A 23,733-nucleotide genomic window follows, 5' to 3' on the forward strand; every position below is an offset into this window, starting at 1 on the left:
CTTTCAGATTGGCGATTTCCGATGCCGAATCCGGAAAAGACCACCTGAGAATGTAGGATATAATAGGGGAGAATAGATCTTACAGTAGTAAGGGTTAGAATTATCCAGTGAAAGGCCCTCCAATAGGCCTTGAACTCACACCTTTCAGTCGTTTCTAACCCTCATCACCGTCCTCTAACTTCTTCAAATAAGAAGTCAAAGGATTCACCACTCTTCTGCATTCAAAAACCCTAGCATTTCCTTCACAAGTGTTAATAGCACAACAAAACTGAACCCCCCTACATTTACGGCATACAGTGTGAAGGGATCAACCGAAGCTTTCGGTATCCCTTCACCCTGCAGGCCTACCAATTCACACATTCATTCACCACTCACAATCTTAGAATCCAGAACATACTGAGGGGAAAAAATCCAAAAGACGTTATTTTCCCATAATAAAACCAGTACACAGTAGCGAATGCCAAAACACGATCCAAATAAAACCGGTCACCAAAAAAGCCGAAAAACGTTGAATCCAAATGTTTGAAAAATGAAATCTTAAGGTCCAGGGATGGTAATAACAACAAAAATGTTGATACCACCGGCGACAGACGAAAAATATGATAGAAAAACGGGGATGGTTCCTAGTTCCTGACCGCCCAGGGCAGGGCCGGTAGAATCCACCCTGACCTACCCTGTAGCGAAAGATTGGCGCGAAAATTTCGAATTTTCTGTCGGGGACGACGGAGTATTAGCTATGTATATTATCTGACAGGTAAGTTGATTGTATGAAAATGCAAGTTTTGAGGACAAATTGTCATTTGTTCCGACACGGCATACAAACCGTTTCGGTCCTTTTACAATAGGAAGACTCACTTCTTGGTGGGAGGAATCTGAGTCTTTTGTGAACAGACTGGTTGTTCGCCCAAACCTTGGAATTGCCTCCCTGGGTAGTGAAGAGCGAGGGAGGGAGCCAAGGGCTCTCGTCCGATTGATCGGGGTGTTGCACCGCAGGATCAATGAGGTTCCAGACCTCAGCGGACCAAGTACTAAGAGAGAGGCAAGCGTATCTCTTCGTACCAGCAAACAAAAGAACAAGTTCCTATTTGGCAAGAGGCAACAACAAAAGCTTATGGTTTGTCTCTTGTTGGCATCCACGTTCCCCCCCCTTTGTAGGAGGGGAAGTGGTGGATATTCGATCCCATCCCATAGTGAAAGGGGATAGGGATGGGGCTTCTGTCGAGTAGCGCACCATGCATACTAGTTCCTTATCCAGCAAAGGTGATGACCGTATCCCTCGACCCAACAGGTAGAGGGGGAGAAAAAGATAGGAAGAGAAAAGGCCAGTCACTCTTCTCAGTTCACTTGATCTCTAGTTCTTACAGTCACACCAAGGACTCGATGCTGTTCAGGCACTGCTAGGGTTCTGGGTTAGTAGCTACAACAAGTTGTTGAGCAGCCACCACGGGTCCCAAGGAAAAACGATACAAGGACCTGTGGGGCAATATCCAAAAGTGGTAGAAAAGGAGGTGACAGTGGTTGGCGGTTGTACCAGGACACCCTGACCTTCAGTAACTGCGTCACGGGAGAAGTTCTTGTGTAAAACTCGAGGGAAGTGTACTTCTAGGTCAATCTTGGTGCTTGACGAAAAAGAGTCTTTCAACACTCGGCCTGGTATGTAGAGTTTGCTTCAGAAAAGCGCTCTCGGGTCGCGGAAGTCCATTAGGGAGGGGATTGTGAAAGACTCTAACCCGATCGTCAGGAATAACCGAAGGGTTCTGGAGTCTTTTCGCCTACGAAGTCGGTACGAAACTTCGAGCGTCATCACGAATCCCCATCCACCCCTGGATGCTTTGACTTCGCAGGAAAAAGTCATGCAATTACCTCAGAGGAAAAGAAAAGGGAATGGTCGTTATGACCCTATCCCTATTCATCGGACTTGGCGGTGATGGTCCTGTACCCATACTTTGGTCTATCTGTTCTGCAGCGAAGTGGTCTAAACATTCTCAGATCCCCATGCAGTGAAATGTTCTTCTTCTCGGTTATGTGGATAGGGACACCGACACTCCAATGGTGGGTGGGGGTCGATGGTATGGGTACTGTGACAAGCCGTTAGGACGAAGAGAAAAGACTGTTATGGAACAACCGATAACTAAGTCCACAGCGAAGTTCCTGTATTTTACTGACTTGGGCGCTCTGACAGCTGCCGACTGGACTGCGTTTCGGTAGGAGGCAAGTTGTTCAAAGCACCCGAGCAAAGTCACGTGCACCTTTCGCCTTAAAACGGGTTATGCCAAGAGACTCAAACAAACTAATGTTTGTTAGTCACCGATGCCAGGAAAGGCGAGGTTGATGATTATTCTTAAGGCATGTGGGCCCAACAGGCGGAAAGTCAATTGCCTTATTTAGAGGACCCGAAGATCCCAAGACGGCAACGGATAATCTCATAAGTATAAGTTGAGTTCTCAGCTAAAGGAGAAACAACACTGATGTGGTCAGTTGAAGACAAAGGTGTACAGAAAAATGCAAACCTAGCGTATCACAGCTGACAACCGATGAGAAGGAATTCTCCAAGATATTCTGAAACCTGTGAATACAAAGACTGGAGACACGCTAACCGCTATGCATTGCTGTCGGTGAGGATAGTAGTTGACAATAAAAGCGGAAGCGCTTTTCAGTAATGAAAGACACAGGGAAAATACTGGCCTGAAGAAAAGGAAACTGCTTCTCATGGGCCTGAACATTTGGAAGTAGAGCTGTCAGGTCGGAGAGTAGGCGATGTCTTCTGGACAAACATCTGTTTAATTCGGGAGGGGAGAACAATGAATAATTGACAAACCTAACGAATAACGAGATATTTTTTGAAGCGACAAAACTCAGATGTCTGCAAAAAATCATTCGAGCATTTATCGCGGTGTTACGATTGCTAGCGGGAGGGGGACTAGTACAGACTTCTGTTACCGTTGCGTGGTAAAACAGAAAGATGAAAGAGTCCAAGAGATATCCTCGGTTGAAAAATTCCGCCAAGCCCCCAAATGTCGAAAGGCCGATGAAATCGGAGCGGTCACAGCAGTAGATGGTCACCTTCATTATTGCAGAGAATCCCCGTTAATTCAGGGAGCCTAAGTCCATGATTGTTGGGTAGAGATACGGGTTATGTAGACAATCAAACCAGGGGAGAGAGGAGACATAAAAACGACCGTGCATTCGGAGACCTAGCTGATACTAAGCTGCTATCAGGCAGTTCAATACGCAGTAGCTCTCGGTGACTCGTCATCCTGAGTTGCCAGTTAATCCCTTCCACGAAGGAATGCGTTCGGCTAGAACCATCGAGCATAAAGAATACGCTCGAGCAATTATATTTAAACGAAACGGATTTCGGTAAATACAAAAGCTGATTTGGTGTTGTCGTGCCAATACCAAGTATCTAAAATCGAAACTGATAACTGCTGGGAGGTTGCAGGCATCCCGAGTTGCAGTTCAATTAAGATACAATTCGTCTCGGTCACAAACCGTAGAGTTAACTACGGTATGCGCCTACCCCCCGGACAATTCAACTGTTAAAAGAATCATGTCGCGAGGGTAATATACGTAGTATATTTGTAGGTTCTGTACCACGACCTCCATCCTAAATTCTTTTCCCCTCGAGGAATGAGAATAAGGATTGGAGATCGACCGCCTTCGTTCTCTAGTCAAGAGAGTGAAGGAGAAGTCTTTCCCAAAGGAAAGCTTCAATGGTGAACAGAATCCCGAAGACGATAGTTCAAGCCAAACTGGAAGTTCCCGTCCGTTCTTCTCTATTCCAGGTTAATCCCCCTACTGTGAGATACTCTTCTTTCAGCAGCAGTCTTCTTCCAAATGCTAGAAATTACAGGAATTCGAGCATAAGCGAGGTTCCCGATTATCGTGTAACAATTATCGGGGATTCTCGCTCACTTTGGACCGTGGTCTCGCCTAAGTGTTTGGGAGATCGTAAAAAACTCGAACACTCTGAGTGCGCTAGAAATTCCGTAGAATTCTAAGCACTCTGGCAAAAGCAACCCCCACCGAATTCGTCAAACATATCGGCTGGTGGTCCTCTCGATTCCCGTAGAAATCGAGAAAGGGGCAGGATCCCTCCTCAACGACCGGGGCTTACGTCAGGTAGGACCCGAAGGTCCCCCCGGTAGCGCAGCCCCTAACGTGGGATCTTACAGAGAAATCTCTAGGATCCCTCCCCTTTCCCTCGTAGCCGTAAGGAGAGAGGAATGGGGAGGAATTGGATACTGGCTCGCCTTCCCAGCGGAAACTAGCAGTTGGAGAAGAAAAGGAGCAGCCATCGCCTTACGGCGATGGCCTCTCAGAGCCTGGGAAAAACGTATCGTCGGGAGAAAATGTTTTTCCCGAGGAGGGTTACGAACTCATTACTGTAGGTAAGGGTCTGCCGCCACTGTGAACGTCGTCTGGGTGGGGCTGATCGACACCTGACAGGAGAGAGCCGATACCGTCCTCCGACTCATTCCAGTCCTCGTCGAGGGTCGAAACCTCTCAGGAGGACCGAAGGGGTATTCAAAATACGGTGTCCGAAGACACGTAGAAACGCCTCTGTTGCAGTAGAGGAGGTGAAGTAGCTTGTTCGACCGGCCAGAACTGAGAGAGCCTTCTTGTCCGGAGACGAGAGACTACCTGGTTCAACACAGTCGGCAAGCTCCGATCGCGGCAGACCCACCGTCGATTTGGGTTCCCTCTCAGGCCCCAAAACGACTCGAGCTGAGACGTGGCTCTTGCTGGTGGGAGCGGCAATCCTTCCCCGAGGTCGTTGTGCTGACGAATCAGCGCCATATCCTCGGCAAAGTTCCTCTGGATCTCGAAGTCCACAGCATCTTGCAGAGTAGGACCGTTCCAAGCCCTTCGAACAAGAGCATATTCCGAGAACCTTCCTCCTAAGAAGGGGGAACAGCGACAGCCCTCTCGGTCTTCTCCATCCACTTGCGCATACGTCCTGGCCGGTCCAAGAACCGTGCCTGGCACGTAGGGTGTCGTGGTGGGATCATGAGGGGCGCACCCCTCACGGAGAGGCAGACCTGACGCTCCCTCCTCGCTCGCTGGCAGAACCAGCAGGCTTGGAGGGCTGCAGGCGATCATCAACGGGACGCGTGGCGATCGAGCTGCAGGCCTGGTCGAACCGTCTCGCTGTGGAGAACGGCTGGACTGAGCACAGCGGCCCCCGATCTCAAGTGTCAGAAGAGCTGGTGCTGGTTGCCGTACCCGATCGCTCTCCGTGAGAGCGACGGTCAGGCGACCTGCAGGCTCCACTGTCACAGTGAGACCGGTGCTTGTCCTCACGGCACGTCACGTCGCTGGTTCCAACCGTGGCTGGCACCGGCGAACAGGGGGACCTCTTCCCAGCCTCAGCCCGTGGCCGGTCGTGGACCGTCACGTCATCCCGGGTAGCCAGCTGGTCGCCGCGACGAGCGAGAGCTGGTCTGGTGAGAGTCGTCATGCGTGAGCGGCTGGTCACCAGTCTTCCGCTCCGTGCCGTGAATCGTCAACCCGCGGTGGCGATCGAGCTGTGGAGAACGGCTGGACTGAGCACACGCACCCCGATCTCGAGTGTCAGAAGAGCTCCGTGCCGTGAACCTGACGCTGAGCGGGCTCAGAGGTCTGGTTCCTGGCTGCACGGTCGCTGGTAGGCGACCGTACACTCGGTACCTCCCGACGAACGAACGAGAGGCCGAGACGGACCCTGATGCAGTGGCAGAACCACTGACACCAGGCGAGGAAGTACCGGTGTTAGCCGGTACCCCTCTGGTCCCCGTAGTCTTCTTCCTTGCGGAAAGAAGAGACGGGCCCCGCTCCCGAAGGAGCAGGAGACCAGCGGAAGGAACCCTCCCGTCCCACCGAGGTGAGACGGGTCCTGAGAAGCTCCCGAGGGAGACTTCTTAGGAGGGAGGAGGCAACCTTCTTCTTCCTCGGCTGTGAAGCCTTAGAAGTCGAAGGGGAAAAGAGGCGGCAGCCGACGACGATGAAGAAGTGAAGGCGACGTTCCTCCTCTTCTTCGTCAGCTTCCTCAGGACAGACGTAAGATCTGCCATCCAGGGCGAGGCCGGGGCTGCTGTAGCCGAAAGCCACAGGGCCCGGACGCACCTGTACACAGACAGACCAAAGTCTGGGGTAGTACCACCACGAACAGGGACGACGTCAGCAGGTATGGGCATCTCAGGAACAGCAGGCACAGCCAGCACAGCATTGGCAGGGACAGCCAGCGCAGCAACGGCAGGGACAGCCAGCACAGCAACTGCATGGACAGTCAGTACAGAATCGGCAGGTACGGCAGGCAGCACCGGAAACACAGGAGGTGGAGCAGCAGCCAGCAACATCCTGGTACCGGCGGCAGGTCCAGGGGCGAGCTCTAGGGCAGCGGAAGTGTGGTGCGGCAGCGCGGCAACCACGAGCGGCGGCGGCACGCCCCCCTCTCGGTACGGCGAACGGCACTTCACAGCGGCTGTAGGCAAGACTGTTACCATGTGAGGCGAGTACACCAGGTGAGGAGGGACGTCGTCACCTGGAGTCGATATCGTTGTCGTGGTCACCACTCCATGGGTGACCGCAGCAGGCCCAGACATAGAACCGCCGCCCCTGGACACTAGGCACGCCCTGCAAATCGAAGGACGCCCATACCTCACCAAGGTCCACCCTCGTGGCAATAGCACCTGCGGAAATAACAGTAGTAGTGATTAGTGGGGGGAAGTCCTCTCACGCGGGGGTGTGAGCCCCACACCGAACGAGCGGAAGACCCTGAATACAATTGTATATCGGGCACCGAGCGCCCTCCCCCGCGCTCGACGGATCGAGCGAGGAGAAGAACCCAGATAACCTCCCCCCCGAAGGGGAAGGGCCATCTGTGGGAGCTGAGCAGGGGAGGGGGGAATTCTCGTTCCCCACCCCGCACAGCACCCATGTACACCCAACAATAATAATTAAGAGCCCGAGAGCAATCGTGCCCTCGGCACCGAATGCAAGGGCATAAGGATCAATTCCCTGACTGAGCGGAACTTGAACCAAAATAATATTGATGCAATCAATAATAAAAGGAATAATATGAAAAAGAATCTTGCATTACGATTCACTTCACAATGAATAAGGGCTCGGAGCGAGCGCATTTGCGCCCTCGGTACCGAGCGCAAGGGTAAAAGGATCCATTCCCGATTATGAAAGGAACCTTGATCAATATTGAATTGATGCAATCAAAATATATATGAAAAATGAAAAAGAATACTGCGCTTGCGATTTCAATTCATTACCTAACAAAAATAAAAAGCGGAAGGATCAATTCCCGGGAAAGTAGGGAGGAACATTGATCCAAGTAAATAATGCAATCTCAATAAAATATGAAAATGAAAAAAGAACTGCACTTACGATTTCACTTCATTCAAATAAAAAGGGGGGAAAGGATCAATTTACCGGGTAAGAGCGGAAACTGATCCAAAATGAGTATTGCTACAATCAAAATAAATATATGAAAATGAAAAGATTACGTGGACTTGCGATTCCACTTCCATACAGAATAAGTTTTCGGGTGCCGAGCGCATTCGCTCGGCAACGAGCATACAGTCAAAAATAAATAAAGAAAAGGGCACGTTACTTACGATTTTCATCTACACATTTCCAACCAAAATATAAGCTCGGAGCGAGCGCTCTCCCGCCCTCGGCACCGAGCATACACAATCGAGGATCATTCTTGGGAAAATGAATTCCCGCACTTACGCCCTTCAGTCCCGGTCACTCGGGTAACGGCGGCGTGGGAGAAACCAAGATCCTTTAATTCACAATTGAATTCAATGGAAATAAATATGAAATGATTGTACTTACAATTCAGTTTCACTAGATAAATAGAAAAAGAAAAACACAACCATGCGAAAGCAACGACGATGAAGCGGGCAGAGAGCGATGATACACGTATACACGGCCAGCAGGCCGAAAGCAAAAGTGGTTTGTTTTTACCTCCCAGTCGCGCCTTGCTGCGCGCCTGTCGGACAAGCAGTTAACTACCGAACCCCTTGTTCGAAAGCTTACGACCTATCCAGCTGTCGCTAGTACCTTCCTATTGTAAAAGGACCGAAGGTTTGTATGCCGTGTCGGAACAAACTGCATTTGTAAGCTAATATTCTTACAGTATAGTATATTCAATCATTTGTCTTCATTTGAAAGAAATTGGAAGTCTCTAGACATATTTAGATTTATGGTGAATTTTTGAAAAAAATATTTGTTTTACGTCCGTGCGTTACGATTCATGCATTATTTTGTGATAATATTTTTCTCTGTGTTGCTTTTATCGTTTTACAATGTGTTTACATACCAAAATGATCCGCAATTTATTTGTACATTACAACGAAAAAGAAGTAACTCGTTACCTTTAACCAGTTTTGCGCACAGCGCGATTTGAATACATTTATATGAAATTTCGTTTTTGCGCTATCATATATCGCATTATTTATATATGATAATGATAATTTTTTTCATTTCTGATGGTTGCATACTAAACTTCAGCCAATGACAAAAAAAGGAGCCAAAAATAAACTCTTAATCTTGAAAACTAAGCGCGCTGTGATTTTTTGAAAAAAATATTTTTTCCGCTTCCGTGCTCACTCTGAAACACCTCCGGCACACGGGAGACATTTTTTTTTTTACCGCTTCGGCGTTTAAGGGTTAACCAACTGGGAGTTTGTCACCTTTGATCAGTTTTCTGACCACCATAATTCTACAAAACAACTGACCAGTATTTCAGAATCTAAGACATAAAATGAATATCTTAGAGTCAGACTTCTGGGTTCTAAACAATGTCATAGTTCATTGCGTCCGAGGAAGATAAGAAGATAAACCCATTCATCCACTCATGTAGGAAGATAAACCCATTCATCCACTCATGTAGGAAGATAAACCCATTCATCCACTCATGTAGGTTTGTTATCATTCCTCTCCCCCTTGCTAAAGAGAGGAATGTCCTGTTACTGATAGGTATCTTACCGATACTAACCTTAACAGTATGGCTACTTCACTCACCTGTATCTTGTCCGTTCCAGCTTATGATGGTACTCTCTTCTTACTACCCGAAGTAAAGAAGGAAAGAGGCCAGTTATCTCCTCCATTTCACATTCATACCATCATCTTAGACAAGATACCAACTGACCCGCCAGGGGTACTGGATGAGTTACACAATTTGTTGAGCAGCCACCAAAGGACCCAAGGAAATTGTGTCCAAGGACCTCTGGGCAACCTTATTTATATACAGGAAATTGAAAGTGGTTTGTCATAACAATGAACCAACTCTCAAATTTCAATGAACAGACAGACACCTTCTTAACATCGCTCAATTTGAGCTTCAATACAGTCACAGACCAACCGTCACGATCATTTTAACAATTATGTTCTTAATTGCCAGAAGGCACGTATTTCTCTGATGACCTTCTCTTCTGTATGACCCCATTGATACAACTTAACAACAAGGAGTAGGCTTGACCGATCGCCTCTGTTTGGCCTGTTCCTTTACGTCTACCACCTTTATGTTCTAAGTGACGTAGTTCTTTCTATAACCACAGAGTACTTTGACAAGTCAAAGCCGGCCCTCCTGAAGGTCTCTTACGCATACTCACACCGTACTGTGCATGACTAAGAAATGTATCCGTCATCACGACCTGGGCTGCATTGACTCATTATCCCGGATTCTGGGGCAAATTGGAACTGTTGTTCCAAACTACTTTTGAGTCTACGTCAAAAACCTGGTTATTTAGTACTTCCACTCTGCCTAGGTCAGAGGAAAACCACCATCCATGGTCAGTTTCCTGTAACGTGACTGATGTATGTGCCTGGTGGTAATCCATCAAGTCTACTCTGATACAGAGTATTATTTCACTTATCAGATCGGAGTTCTTATGTGCCCCAACCAGTTCACTGCTCCTGATTCATCTGAAGATTACTCAGTGTGAAGTGATATTCACATGCCCAATCACCAGTCCAATGTGTATCACCATACATGTAATTACAGAGAGACTTCCCTCTGTTCTGACAACCTCTCCACAAGATCACTGTCTACTGACAGCATGCCTTTAATGGACCGAAACCTCCTCTACACAGCCAGTCACGGCCAAAGAGTCATTCTGTATATGTGAGCCAAAGACCTTTGGAGTCGTGTTACATCCGAGGTGACACTCTACAGTGGACCCCCCGTATTCGCGTTCTCCAGATTCGCGGACTCACACATTCGCGGATTTCTCTCAGGAACGTTTCCCTGCATTATTCACGGAAAATTTGCGCATTCGCGGTATTTTTCTATGAGGAATATCCACAAATTCCTAGGTTTTTTTATGAATTTCATCATAAAATGCACTTTTTGTGATAAAACTATTAAAAAAACCATGTAGCAAAATTTTTAGTGGGTTTTTCTTGAGTTTTAACTAACAAAATAGGCTGTTTTTAGCATTTTTATAGGGGTTCCAAACATTCGCGGGTTCTAACTATTCACGGGGGGGTCTGGTACGCATCCCCCGCGAATACAGGGGGACCACTGTACACCCAAAATCTTAACACTATTAGTTCGAAAAGGGATACTGGGCAAACTCCAGACCTTGAGATATTAATTCTACCTATCGGTGGTGCCTCTTCCCCACATGAACCTGGTAGCGATGATTGTGCTAACATAAACTTTATCAGTCACTCATCTTGGGTCCTCCTTAATTACCTGAACCCCTCCTTCTGTTAGGGACATGGAGGCACAGGTAGAACATAAAGTTTGTGTAACCTCCAGGTTGTTCCCAGTATCCCAAATGGAATCCTCAGGCTCCTCGAAGGGTGAAACCCCTGAGACAGCTCTTACATGGTTTTTCAATTACGTATAAGAGTTCCTCTCTGGACGAGTGGTTTGTGCCCTTATCTGCCAAACCGGTGGTCTGAGGCCCAACTCCCAGCTCAGCCAACGCGGAATCAGAGAAACTTATTTCTGGTGATAGAAATTAATTTACCGATATAGTGCGGTTTGGATCCCACAATAAGCTGCAGGTCCTGTTGCTAGGTGATGACCAATTGGTTCCTAGCCACAAAAAAAATATCCAATCCTTCAGGCAAGCCCTAGGAAAGCTATTAATCATCTCAGTGTTCCTGTAAAACCTGTAAAAACTAAGATACACTTAACTTTTCCAATTATACGGACGATATCATAGGAAAACCCCAGGGGAATATCCTATGATAATATATTATTCAGACACGTTCTAATTATCCTCCTGTCTGAAGAATTAATCTGTTAACAGGACATGGCTCATTTTTCACAAGTAATGTACTTTCACCACCAACGACGCCTATGCGGTGATCTGTTACAATATACAGGCATATGTTCAATATGCTACCTTCCAAAGGGAAATCCTATACAGTGGGGCCTCGCTTAGTCGCGGATCAACAATCACGGATTCAGTTAATCACAGGTTTTTCCTTGGACCACTTCTCAGTCTATATCGCTGGTATGAATCCATGGTAGGCTAAGCCTTGTCCGGTTCTGATAGCCAACAAATGCATGAACAGATTCACATTATGATATTAACTGACAATAAAGGTAATAAAACCATTCTCACCTTATATATTATTGGCATATCTTCATAATATATAGCTTATTCATGGAATAATACCACATCATTGACATCAACTTGTAGTTGAGCGGCCAGCAGAAATGTAAACATTGAGTTACACTTAACAGCACCTTTGTCATTCTTAACCTTTTATAAATGTTAATAGTAGTAGTGTAATTACAGTAGTAATAACATTTAGGAAAACATTAATTTTCAATTCGAACTTCATTATTGTTTTGGTATAACGTAATCAACTTCTCTGAACACGGCAGTCATACAAACGGTAATTGTCATAGATTATCGTATTGTTTGCGATCGGCGACGAAGCGTAAACGTAATATAACAATTTTTACCTCATACGTATATTATTGTCATATATTCATAATAAAACGCATATCTTACATATTATTGGCATATCTTCATAATAAAAAGCCTCTTCAAGGAATAATTCCTTGGGGAATGCATTTTTCAAAAGACAAAAATACACTTTACATGTTTACAGCATGCAATGATTACTTTATTTTGATGTGATTACATTAATATTACAGTATGGTACTATAAGCAGTACAGTAACTATTTTTTTCGTCATAAATGTATATTTGTTCACGAAAAAAATACATATGACCACCGTGACGTCACCAAACCTAGTCTCGTTCGTACATACTATCTTTATACAATGTGATATTGGTTACACCGTTCTACACACTACCGATGTATTTTTACGTAAGTATCCTCTAAATTCTGTCATAAATCACTTTACTTACTTTTTTTGTGGAGCCCAAATACTACGTATATCCCGGAAAATTTACGAAATCGCGAATTTTATTATAGAGCAAGATTCACTAATTACTGTGTTTTCTTCTTCTTTTCATGTCTAAATGCATTTTTAGGATACACTCATTTACAAATTTTCAAATACGTACTATGAATGTAAATAGCAAAATCTCTCTCTCTCACTCTCTCTCTCTCTCTCTCTCTCTCTCTCCCATCACTTACAGAAAAAACTATAATACTGATCTATTATTATCGTAATAAAAGAACAAACTGATCTTTTATTCTTTCTGTAATTTACGAAACTGCTTCAATACAACTTTTATAGTTGACTCAATGATTATCACATTATAACAGATACAAGAGAATATCTTATCACTATCCATGTTTCATTTCTTACCACCATAAAAATATTTAAAATACAAATTTCATTATGTTATTCTCGAGCTAAGCTAGTAGCAGTAAGCTCGTCCTAAGCTGCTCTTTCAAGCTATTCAACAGTTACTCTCATCCCAAGCTGCTCTCTCTCTCTCTCTCAATGAAATATGAATTACTGTATCATAATATCATAAACTATTATGTACAAAGTTAAAACTAATAATAATTCCATTAATAAATTAGTTTCTTTTAGCAAATAAATTGTTTTTCTAAATAATTCTTTCGGTAATAAATGTCCATCAGCTGATTCTAAACGTAAACAAAAGACAAAACTAGATTTTTATTGCTGTATTTTGCTGTTTATACATTAATATTATGGTTGGGTGCTGTAATCTTTACAGTAAATCATGTTTTTTTTATCATAAATATGTTCATTCACAAAATAGATATAGTACTACTATGTACTTTTAGTTTGGTGCAGCAGCCAAATCATTAAAATAGAAAGGAATTGTTAGGTAATATACTTTTGTTTGTTGATCTGATGAAGGGGAAATTGAAGATAGGAAAGAATAACTTTGAAACTGTCTTGAATTTAGTTTAAGGTGATAGTTGAAGACATATTTGGTGCTTGAACTAAAGTAGGCAGTTATAAACATTGAAATAGTGGTCTTGGGTGGGTTAATTATTAAAGAAGGCAGTTTAAAGCAATTTTTAGGGGGGGTACCAGGATAACACGGGTATTTACTTATCATGGGAGGTTCTGGGCCCTATCCCCTGCGATTATCGAGGCCCTGCTGTATTGCCAGAAACCACCATGGTGCTATTCTCGAGTAACCTAGCCCAGAATTGTACCCAATGTCCCTTCACCCCACCTCACTCTTGAAGAATGGGAAACTCCCCACCTTCCCCTTCCAGATATGATGAGGTTCTAATGCCTTGCTTTAGCCAACAAAAGCTCGAACCCTCTATGTTAGGTTCATGACTTCAATATAGAAACTAGACCAGGATGGAAGAGACCCCTTGCAGATGCTAGGTTAATCTAACCAACAACCACTTGCACTAGGCTAAGTAGGTACTACTTTACTTCTAAGGAACCAAACTTTCGATCAACTTTAACTACTTGTGTAAGAGTTGAAGCGTTTGGTCAACATTCTTAAAGGAACAAACTAGATTATAACAACAAGTATTAAAAAACAAGGGAATTCTTCTTACCTGTAAAGGTTTGAAGTTTTCTGGGGTCAACCCAAAGTATGTTAATTCCCACCATACAGGCTGTATTCGATTACTAAGAGGAATCCATAGCCTTCCTGCAATCCATGCATTTACGTGTTGTAACACGAACATGACGTGAACAAGGTAATTCATACGACACCGTATCCTTTTTCAATCCAAACACCATGTCAATCCCCGGAGGAAGAATACTGGCAGATGTTCTCAGTGCTCCCCACAAAGTTATTGAATTAACGAATCAAATCAATCACCTCCGGATACGAAGCCAGAAACTCTTGGTTTTCTCCTTCCTCCGGTTCTAACGTACAGTGTTCAGCCACAGGAGACGTTAGCTCACTCCTATCCTCTGACAAACGTCCGGGTGTGTCCTGGCTGTCCGACCCTACAGCCGCGGCATCTTTGGTCTCTGATGGCCACCGATGGCTCAATCTCAAATCAAATAGTCAGTAGGATTTGAGAACGTATCTATTTGCAATCCTATATACAAATACGTATGAGAGCAATTTTATCATATTTCATTACTCTGACATCTAGAGTCCATGGAAAAAGTTTGTAAAAGCATCAGTGTATGTATCAAGTTCATCTAAATTGGCAACACTGCGCCCATACGAACGATTCCTACGCCCGTCACTGTTTACACAGTTGCCACCTACGACCGTCTAAATTGGCAACACTGTCCTGATCCTTCTGGCCGTCGTATTTCTTACGACCATCACATTATTTACGATCGTCATATTCATATGACTTTCATTTCCTCATGGGCTTCATAGTACTCATGTCTATTATAGCCCTGATGGTCGTCATGCTCCCCAAGCCCTTCATAGCTCTCATGGGCATCATGAATCTATGGCCATTACAGCTCTACGGCCGTTGTAGCTCTACAGCTGACATGGTTATCACAACCTAGGCTACCACTGGACTGTTGACAACCTAAATGGCAACCGTCTAAAGTTGACTGAGCTAAAGTACTGCTTAAGCTTTCTTATTCAAAACTTAACTGGAGCACACAACGGCACAGCCGCTTATCCTACGAGAAAATTCATATATCTCCTTAAGTGTGTGCTCCCGAAATGAAAGCGTAATACAATGATGTCACCAAAGACGACGAGAGGTTGGCAGCAGTAGGCTGTGACGTCATGACTACCGCCATTTTGAATGCAGTTTTGGCTATGACGTCATCACACTTGATGGAAGCATGAGGCTGTTGATGGTACTCTTGCAGCCGAGATCAAGAGACCCAACCTGCTGTGGGCATTTCTACTTTACAAGGATGTGACAGTCCTGGCTCGAAGATGAAAAAGAAATTATTCTTCTCCTCTTGGCACGAGACTCAGTCACGAAGTCCCTGATTCTAGCCTTCTCCAACTCTTCACAGCCACACTAAACTAAGCTTCCATCATTCACTTGTTCGACAATTACAACTACGTACTTCTTGTACTTTCATATAATAGGGATGTAACAGTCCTGGCTCGAAGATGGAGAAGAAATTCTCCTCTTGGCTCGAGGATCAGCTACGAAGTCCCTATTCTTCCAGGATTGGCATGAGAACGCACTGGCGTCAAAGCCAGTCACCTAAGCTTGTTGACGCCTAAGCGGAAGGATACAGAGGAAAGACTTGCGTCTTTTCCATTATGTGACTATTATATCTCCTAACACTTGTAATTTCTCTAAAAAACAATGTGAGTTAAAAATCTCCAAATCCGAAAGCCTAGTTGTAAAGTACTCTTGTACCTCGAAGTGAAAATGGAAGCATGTCTCCGGGTAGTCCGCAGCTGTGAAGTGACGTCATGGCGGGCGCCATGTTTATGACATCACTGAGCATCTCGAATACGAAGCCAGCACTCTACAAGAAGTGCAAGGCTGTTGTTGTTAATCTCGTAGGCATATCAACCTGACATAAAGGCTGCCGTGTTGCACTATCTTCTTCTTTACAGATGGCAACGCATCCGACCGCCATTCAGTGCATATCAGGATAAAAGGGACATCCATCACAAGAGACACTGAATGGCAGCTCGACGTTATATGGCCAACCAACTGTCCTTCTTGGGTTGGTTCTCCTGATAAGCCTAACGCCTACCGCACACCTGCATCATCTCTGCCCACGTATCTGGAACGAAAACAAGATAGCGATGCCCAGCTCTCCCCGCAGGGAAAGGAGCACAATTAGTCATAATTACTTCCCAAATCACATCCTGATACATCCAAGCTTTGGATTTGTAAGCAATCCATATGAATATTTGATATTCCAAAGCACAGGCAACGAATTAACTGTACCTTAAGAGTTTCTGCACCTACGACTTACTACACGATGAGTACCTCGACGTCGAAACCGTCGAAGAAAATATACGGGCGTTAATCTGCTTCTTGTGATATCCAGGAAGCCTCAAAGCATGAGAAGGCTTCATGTTCACATGCCCGGTAATTCCAAAATGAACAACAACAAATTCAAAACAACAGGGGGCAACCTAAACCGGCTTTAAAAGGACAGAGGCAAAGCATCTCTTCTCTTAAAGGCGGTAAGAAAATAACTAACGGGGTCACGAGTTAAAGTGGGGTATGTGGGTGGCTCCACATGTCTCGTGACCGAGCACAGATGCCAACTGTCCCTTGGTACACAATTATTTTAAACTTGACCGGTTTCCAGCTGGCGCTGAGTATTTATCCCAATGTTAAGACCGAAGGTTTGTTTAGTATATGAACAAAGAAGGATATTCTTACAATTGACAGGCAAGTTGAAATCTCCACCTGGAAATGTCATGATCCTAGTAAGCAAGGGACCAATGACTCCTACAACCTCCTATACAGCCTAGCATAGGGATGGAAGGCTGATTAGTCCCAAGCCCGAATGAGCTGTATCTGGTCATTAACTCTGGAAAACTTCAGGGAATCCTATGCTTTCCAAGTGGATGGGAGGAAAAGGTTATGAGGCAACTGGCATTATAATAAAAAAAATAATAAATTAAAAATAATGAGTTTAGGTTTGGCTTTAACCCTTCACCCCATCCTTGTTAAAAAGAGAGTGAAGGAGTTGCACCTCATAAGCCACGGCTCTAAGAAATGGTACTTGGTTGTGAAGCTCACCTGCATCATGGTCCATTCAAGCACATACTCAGAGGAGCAGTGGTCACTTCATAAAGATCACTGCACTCATGGACTGCACCATATGGGAACAAGCAGCAGGGGCAAAGGGAGAGAGGAAAGGCCTTACAGCAACATAAAACTAAATAGATTTGGCAGGGTTAAAGACAGATTATTTATAACTGATGAACCTTTGGCCCTCCTGCATTTCTTGCTGACCCTCTTGCACTGATAAAGAGACCAGCCAGCACACTAGTACTTGCAGGAGTCAGGGTTGCAAGTCTTACCCAAGCAAAACCAACAAAACTGGTGAACACAGACAATAATGGAGAACATAAAGCACACCCTCTCACACCCTCCACATCTACATGTTCAATCACAATCTTTTTGGCAACATCCATCTCACAACCACACCACTGTTCTGATTCATCAATAAATAATCAGTTATATTTTCAACACAGCAAAAAATGAACACAGCAGTTGGTTTAGGGCAGATGAATGTGGAATTTCCCACACTAACCTACCTACCTCCCAACAATTAACCATCTCGTTATCACACTTCAACAAGAAGCCTTTCCAGCTGTGCTGAGGAAAACTGTGTAAAAGGCAATGGTTCGCATTTCTGTGGAGACAAACCAGGAGTAACCGCATGTGAAATAAATGATCAACAATGATATAGTAATAAGCCAGATTGGAGATTGTGTGAAGCAAGCAACAAATAGGGTGATCAATCTAAATCAGCAGCAGTCAGGTAACAATGTGTGCATACTCTTGCAAATAGGAAAAATAAAACTGGGCTAACAGCAGGGAACCTGTGTGAATGTGTATGAGCACATACTCAGTCTCTGCTTAGGACTACTGTTCTTTTACCTTTGGAAATCTTTGTCTATGCAAATCAATAAAAAGTGCCTGTATCAATACATTTCTAAAAGCTAAAATATGCACCAAACAGTATCTAGAGCAATTAGTTAATTTACCAGATTTTCAATTATCTTCAGAGTTTACACCACTTTGAACTGAAATATTCTACTAGTTCCAAATTTTACTTTATTATATGCTAAGCTATCATATTTCCACAGCCAACCTATCATATTTGCACACATGGCAACAGCCTTTACAAAATAAACATACAGTAGTACTGTACTTATATGAGAGTAATGTGAGGGATTGCACCAAGTTGTTATGACAATCCAAAAGCAATGAAAACTTCACCAACTTGGTACAATCTCTCACATCACTGCCAAAAAAATAGTCTGTTTCTTTTGAAATGGTTAGCTGTGTGTGTAAGTAAATATGGTAGTAGGCTCCCATATGGTATAGTGAAAACTGGGACTTGTGAGTGGAATACCAAAATAAACCATTCATCGTTCCCAAAGGAATATTTTACCTAAGCGTTCTACAGATTTTCAGATTACTGAGAATCTAGTAACTTTCACTGCCCAAGGTACCGTTTGCAAGGCTTCAGTACATAATGAGTGTATGGTATCACTCCTACATTGTTCAGAATTTATGTTCTACCATTACTGAAATATTACTGGTGTCCATCTAAATTAGCATTATTCCATTTACATGTACTGATTGTGAAAAAGGTTAAGAGAAAAGAAAGTAACCTTAGCTTATTGACTCCACATTCAATCTTCCCCTTTACCCCCAAACTTCTCACATATCTGTCTCATAAATAAAACCTTAGCATCAAACTTTTACCATCTCTTATGTTATGTCTATTCCTTTCAGGAATATGCAAAGCAATGTGTAATTGTGTGTGGGAATGGTATTGTCTATAAAAATGATAGTCTATCCAGTAACAAACACTTATATGAAAAGCAATGTGTATCAGTGTGTGGTAATAGTTTGTATAAAAATGATAGCCTATAGGTAATGAACACATACATAAAAAGCAATGTGTATCTGTGTATAGTCATGGTTTTGTGTCTATAAAAATGACAGCCTATAGGCAATGAACACAAAGTTTAGAATTACTATCATCTGGCTTAGAGGCATCTTCCCTCATACTCAATTTCTATATTAGAACAAAGAATGAAATAACCCTGTAGGGTTGAGAGTTGCTGTCCCGTACCTCTCCAACATTGCCTTCATTTCCAAAGGCAAACTGAGAATGCCATCTTGACCCTCTTATACTATCATAATTTTTGCAGTTATGGTATATTAGCCATAATAATAACAAGGCAGTCACCACCCAAATTACAAACGTTCATGTCACAAACATTCAGATACGAAAAGGCAGGCCACAAGTTAAAATTGTGATCAGAACTTTACCCTTTGCCATCCATAAGTTCAAGTTTTCCTCTGCACACCTACTCTGCCTAGTAAGAATCTTTGTAAAGAGCAGGAGAACATGAGGAAGAAGAACCAGTTCCTCAATACTTTTGCTGATTATCCAGAGTATTCTTGTGATTAACTACCATGTATGTACAGCATTCTTCTACAGTCACGAGAATACTCATTCATACTAGCAAAATATTCCTACTTATTTCTATCTTCCTTTGATGAATTCCCATTTCCTATATGTTCCTTTCATATAGGAGATATTTAGTATGCATTTTTCCCAAAAGTGGGTGGTGACCATTGTATACTTTATGGACTTCCAGTGTCAAACACTGCACCTGCGAGTTTCTCTCCAAGTTCATAACTTTCAAAGCATAGAAAAAAAACCCTAATTTTGAAAGCTGCATGAAATCTAAATTTTATTTTCTTCTTGTTACCTTTCAAACATCCAAAGTAATTCTTCATGATACTGTATGACATAAAAATACAGTGAAAACAGTATAATTTATGACTCCTGAGTTAATTTGGGAATGTGAATATCACCAAAAATTATGCACTACATATTAAAAACCAACTTACAACAATTCCAGATGTAAACAGCCATCTGGAATGTAACTCGTCTTTAAGTTGGGTAGGCCTGTACATATAATACCTCATCCTAAAGTTCTGTAAATTATTCTGCACATAAGCATACTTGGAAATACCTGTATTGACTGCTCAGCTTCTATTTCCTTGCGCTTAACTTCAATGTCGTTCATCACAAGAGAAAGTTCCTTCTTCAAACGCATTTCATACTCAGCCTGAAAATGGAGATATAATAAATAAATATGCATTAATTGTTTACTCTAAAACAGTTGTAAAAATATCAAAACCATTCCCTATAACTTAATAATATAGGTACATAAAGATTATGAACTGAAAGCTAAAATCTTACATATGAGGAAAAGTAGACTCCGTGGGAATTATTACTGTTATATATTATAAAGTACTTTAACCTGTCAACTCAGTCCCATTTCTATACCGTCATAATAGGTCATGGATTAATTCTTAAATTAGAGGGAAGATTTGAATGAAAGAAATTGGACAGCCAGGAGGGGAAATGTCAAATGAAATAGATAAAAAGTAGAATAAATGGCAATGCAGCTGGTCATGGAAGAAACCCTGAAGCACTTGTTTTACTTAGCGAAACCAACTAATCCTTCAACATTCTGATGATGTCATCTGCAGTCAGACAAATGTCAACCCTCCATATTTTGATGAAGAATGAAACTGAAAAATCTTGCCTCACAATAGAAAGCACAGGTAATTCTTCAACACTGAAGTTTATCAAGATGCAGAAGTATATTCTACCCATCTAAATGGATTACCTTGTTAAAACCACTATTCCAATCTACATGGGAGTCCATATGCACCGAGGCTTGAATCTGAAGGTTCTCTATAACTCTTCCTGCATCTTCTTCCTCAAAGCAGGTTTTTTGTCTTTGCATACATATATACGAGAGAGAGAGAGAGAGAGAGAGAGAGAGAAGAGAGAGAGAGAGAGAGAGAGAGAGAGAGAGAACCTGTCTTTGCATACATATATACAGAGAGAGAGAGAGAGAGAGAGAGAGAGAGAGAGAGAGAGAGAGAGAGAGAGAGAGAGAGAGAGAGAGAGAGAGAGAGAGAGACTTACCACTTCATCCCCCAGTACAATTGTGTCTACACCCTCACGAATCATATTAAACTGTTGCCTCATTATTTCTTCTTGAGATGCATGACAAGCCTCATCATAGGAATGTGCGAGGGGATCACTAGGCCGTATCCCTGAGGGTTCTAACTGAGACATCCGTAAATGAGGAGGGTCGACTATTCCATGACCAACAGTGTTCAAATGTTCGAAAGACGTTGGTGTATAGGTCATAAATCCCAGTGTATATCCTCCAGGCTGATAAATAACCTGAAAAAAAGGACATGAAATCTGAATATGTGGTACTGAATTATTCAAATATGGAATAAATCTTAATGTACTGAAGAAAAACATACTAAATATTAACAGCCCTCTTCTTCTCTTCCCTACATTTCTCTTTGCTATTTGAAACCTGATTTTCCTAGCATGTACTTCAACCCAATGCTTGTCATTCATACAGCCCACATTTCTCTAGAGGCTTAATTTGAGGTAGGATCAAGGAACGTAAAATGTGAGGTACTGCCACTGACACAACCCCGATCAGAGTTAAAAGCCCAATAGGTATCATCTCACATTGTACTGTATTAATTGACACTTCTTGCTTTCCATGAACTCTACCTCCACATTACTTTGTCGCCCTTTACTTGTTATGTTCAAGACTCTCAAGTTGGCTGCTTTATAGCAGCAAACTTGAGTCTTGAACAGAACAATTTGGTGTAACTGAGATTTTTTAAATGCAAAGCTAAGCTTAATTAGCACAAAGATGATAGAATGCATAGGCCAATATAAAATGAGAAGACATTTCTACCCATAACCTTAAAAAATACAAAATTGAAGTAAAAAGATTACAATTAACATGGACCTATCTCTAATAGACTCGTCTATATACTACTATAAATCTCCTCTGACTAAGGGTCAATTCAATAATGACCAGATCAATATTACTTACTTGTGGCATTGGTGAAATAGCTGGCACTGGTCTTCTTACAATTGGGGTTGTAATGGGTTCAGTTGTATTGCTTGCTGATGACTGAATGGCACTAGCAGGACGTATAACTGCACGAGACATTCTTGATATGGGACCAAAACGACTGACAAGAGGTGGGTCAAAAGGTATGAAATCATCTTTCCCCTGACCTTCTTCTTTCACTGTAACATTAGTACGATAACCAGTGGCTGGGTCATGACCTTTCACAGCAGACTTTGGAGCAATATAAAAATTTGCCCCTGAAGTCCATATACTATATGTGGATGTGAATTCTGGTGTCTTACTTGGTTCTTCCCCATTTGCAATTTGAGTTTCTACATTATGAGTCTCCTCTTTCCCAACAATTGTCTCAAGCTGATTTAAAATGGCTTCCTTTCGTTGGTTCAACTCTTCTATGGATTTGGATGCTAAGGACGCTGCCATTGTCATAGTTGCTGTGGTAGTTGTTGAGCTTGAAGGCGTAGGATTTGCATCGGGCCATGATGATACTACAGGACGAGGACCAGCACTGGGCTGCTTAGCATTAGGCACAGGGATGCAAAACTCACCAGCATGCCCATGAACATTGTAAACTGGTGCTGTATTAAGAAGCATGGTTGGATTAGCACCATACATGTCCGGCACAATTGCTGTGGCTTGATTAGGAAAAACTGTAGCAGTGGCAGATGCAACAACAGCTGCTGCTGCAGCTGCTGCTTGTAGTGGAGAAGGAACAGGAGCTGTTTGAGCAAATACAGGGGGCTGTCCAGGAAATGAGCCATAATTATAATCAGCTATTGAATGATTAAAAATTGGAGTTGGGAGAGCTTGCTGCACAATAGCTGGGGTAGGGGTTCCAGCAGAAAGTACTGCCATTGGCTGTGTTCGAGCTGGAATGTGCATAAATTTGTGGGGATCAAAAGGTGTATTTGATGCCGGAATAGCACCTGCCTGAATTAGATCCTCCACAACAACAGTTTTTTGCTGGGCCACAGCATTAGCTGGAGAGCAATCACCATTTTTAGCTGGTATGGAAGTTTCAACAGCCCCCTGTGGATAAGAGCCCTGCTGTGATGGTGCGGCATGCTGAATCTGCTGATGGTTTGGCTGCTGAACAGATGGTTGAGGAGCTTTGATGGCAGGAGTTGCAGATGGTTGAGGAATGCTCTTCCCATGCTTACGGCTTCTGTTCCTATGTTTCTCCAATTCTTCTTCTGAGTGTGCAAAAGTACAGTTGTTTCCCCGAGGGCATCCTCCTCTCTGAGTTAAATCTCTACACATACTAGTTTTGTATTTTGCATTATGTGGATGATGAGCATCTGGCATCTTACGATTACCATGGTGTTGAATAAAATTTACAAGTCCTGTGACAACAGCCCTCACAGCTTCCATTGCAGCTGCACAGGGTTCCCAAGCTGGTGGGGGAGCATCAGGAGATGGATCCAATGCTGCAAGTAATTCTAAATGGGGTCTTTGAGATGAAAGCTGTCCTGGATCACCTGTTCTTTGAAGAGCAATCACTAGTTCCTGAAATTATACAATACCACATGATTACCACAGAAGTACATAAAAGTACAGTAAAGCTGAGAAAGCAAGAAAAAATGAATCAAGGTGACTTTTTATACTGATAATACCTAAAGAACAACTATCATACATACAAAATCATAATTTTGTAAACAACTAAATACCTAAAATTAAAGAAAAATTCAAGTAAAACTATTTTCAAAAATGGAACTTGTCAAACAGTAAGCTTAATCATTAATAAATACTGTAAAACACTCAAG

At 43.1% G+C, this 23,733-nt stretch overlaps 1 protein-coding gene across 3 annotated transcripts in view; it reads right to left on the bottom strand.

The window, feature by feature from the left end:
• The window catches only part of LOC135207623 (roquin-1-like), a 196,911-nt gene that overhangs the window by 30,813 nt on the left and 142,365 nt on the right, over positions 1-23,733 (bottom strand). For 2 of the 3 annotated variants that reach the window (XM_064239501.1, XM_064239488.1), the window contains exons 7-9: positions 21,932-23,476; positions 20,989-21,252; positions 20,021-20,116 (exon numbers count right to left, since the gene is read on the bottom strand). In XM_064239501.1, the coding sequence (XP_064095571.1) occupies positions 20,021-20,116; positions 20,989-21,252; positions 21,932-23,476 (1,905 nt within the window). Of the gene's footprint in view, positions 1-17,033; positions 17,107-20,020; positions 20,117-20,988; positions 21,253-21,931; positions 23,477-23,733 lie in introns of all 3 variants that reach the window. The other variant, XM_064239494.1, reaches the window with a different exon arrangement.

This window comes from Macrobrachium nipponense, chromosome 11 (genome assembly GCF_015104395.2).
Source record: "Macrobrachium nipponense isolate FS-2020 chromosome 11, ASM1510439v2, whole genome shotgun sequence".
Classification (NCBI taxonomy): Eukaryota; Metazoa; Arthropoda; class Malacostraca; order Decapoda; family Palaemonidae; genus Macrobrachium; species Macrobrachium nipponense.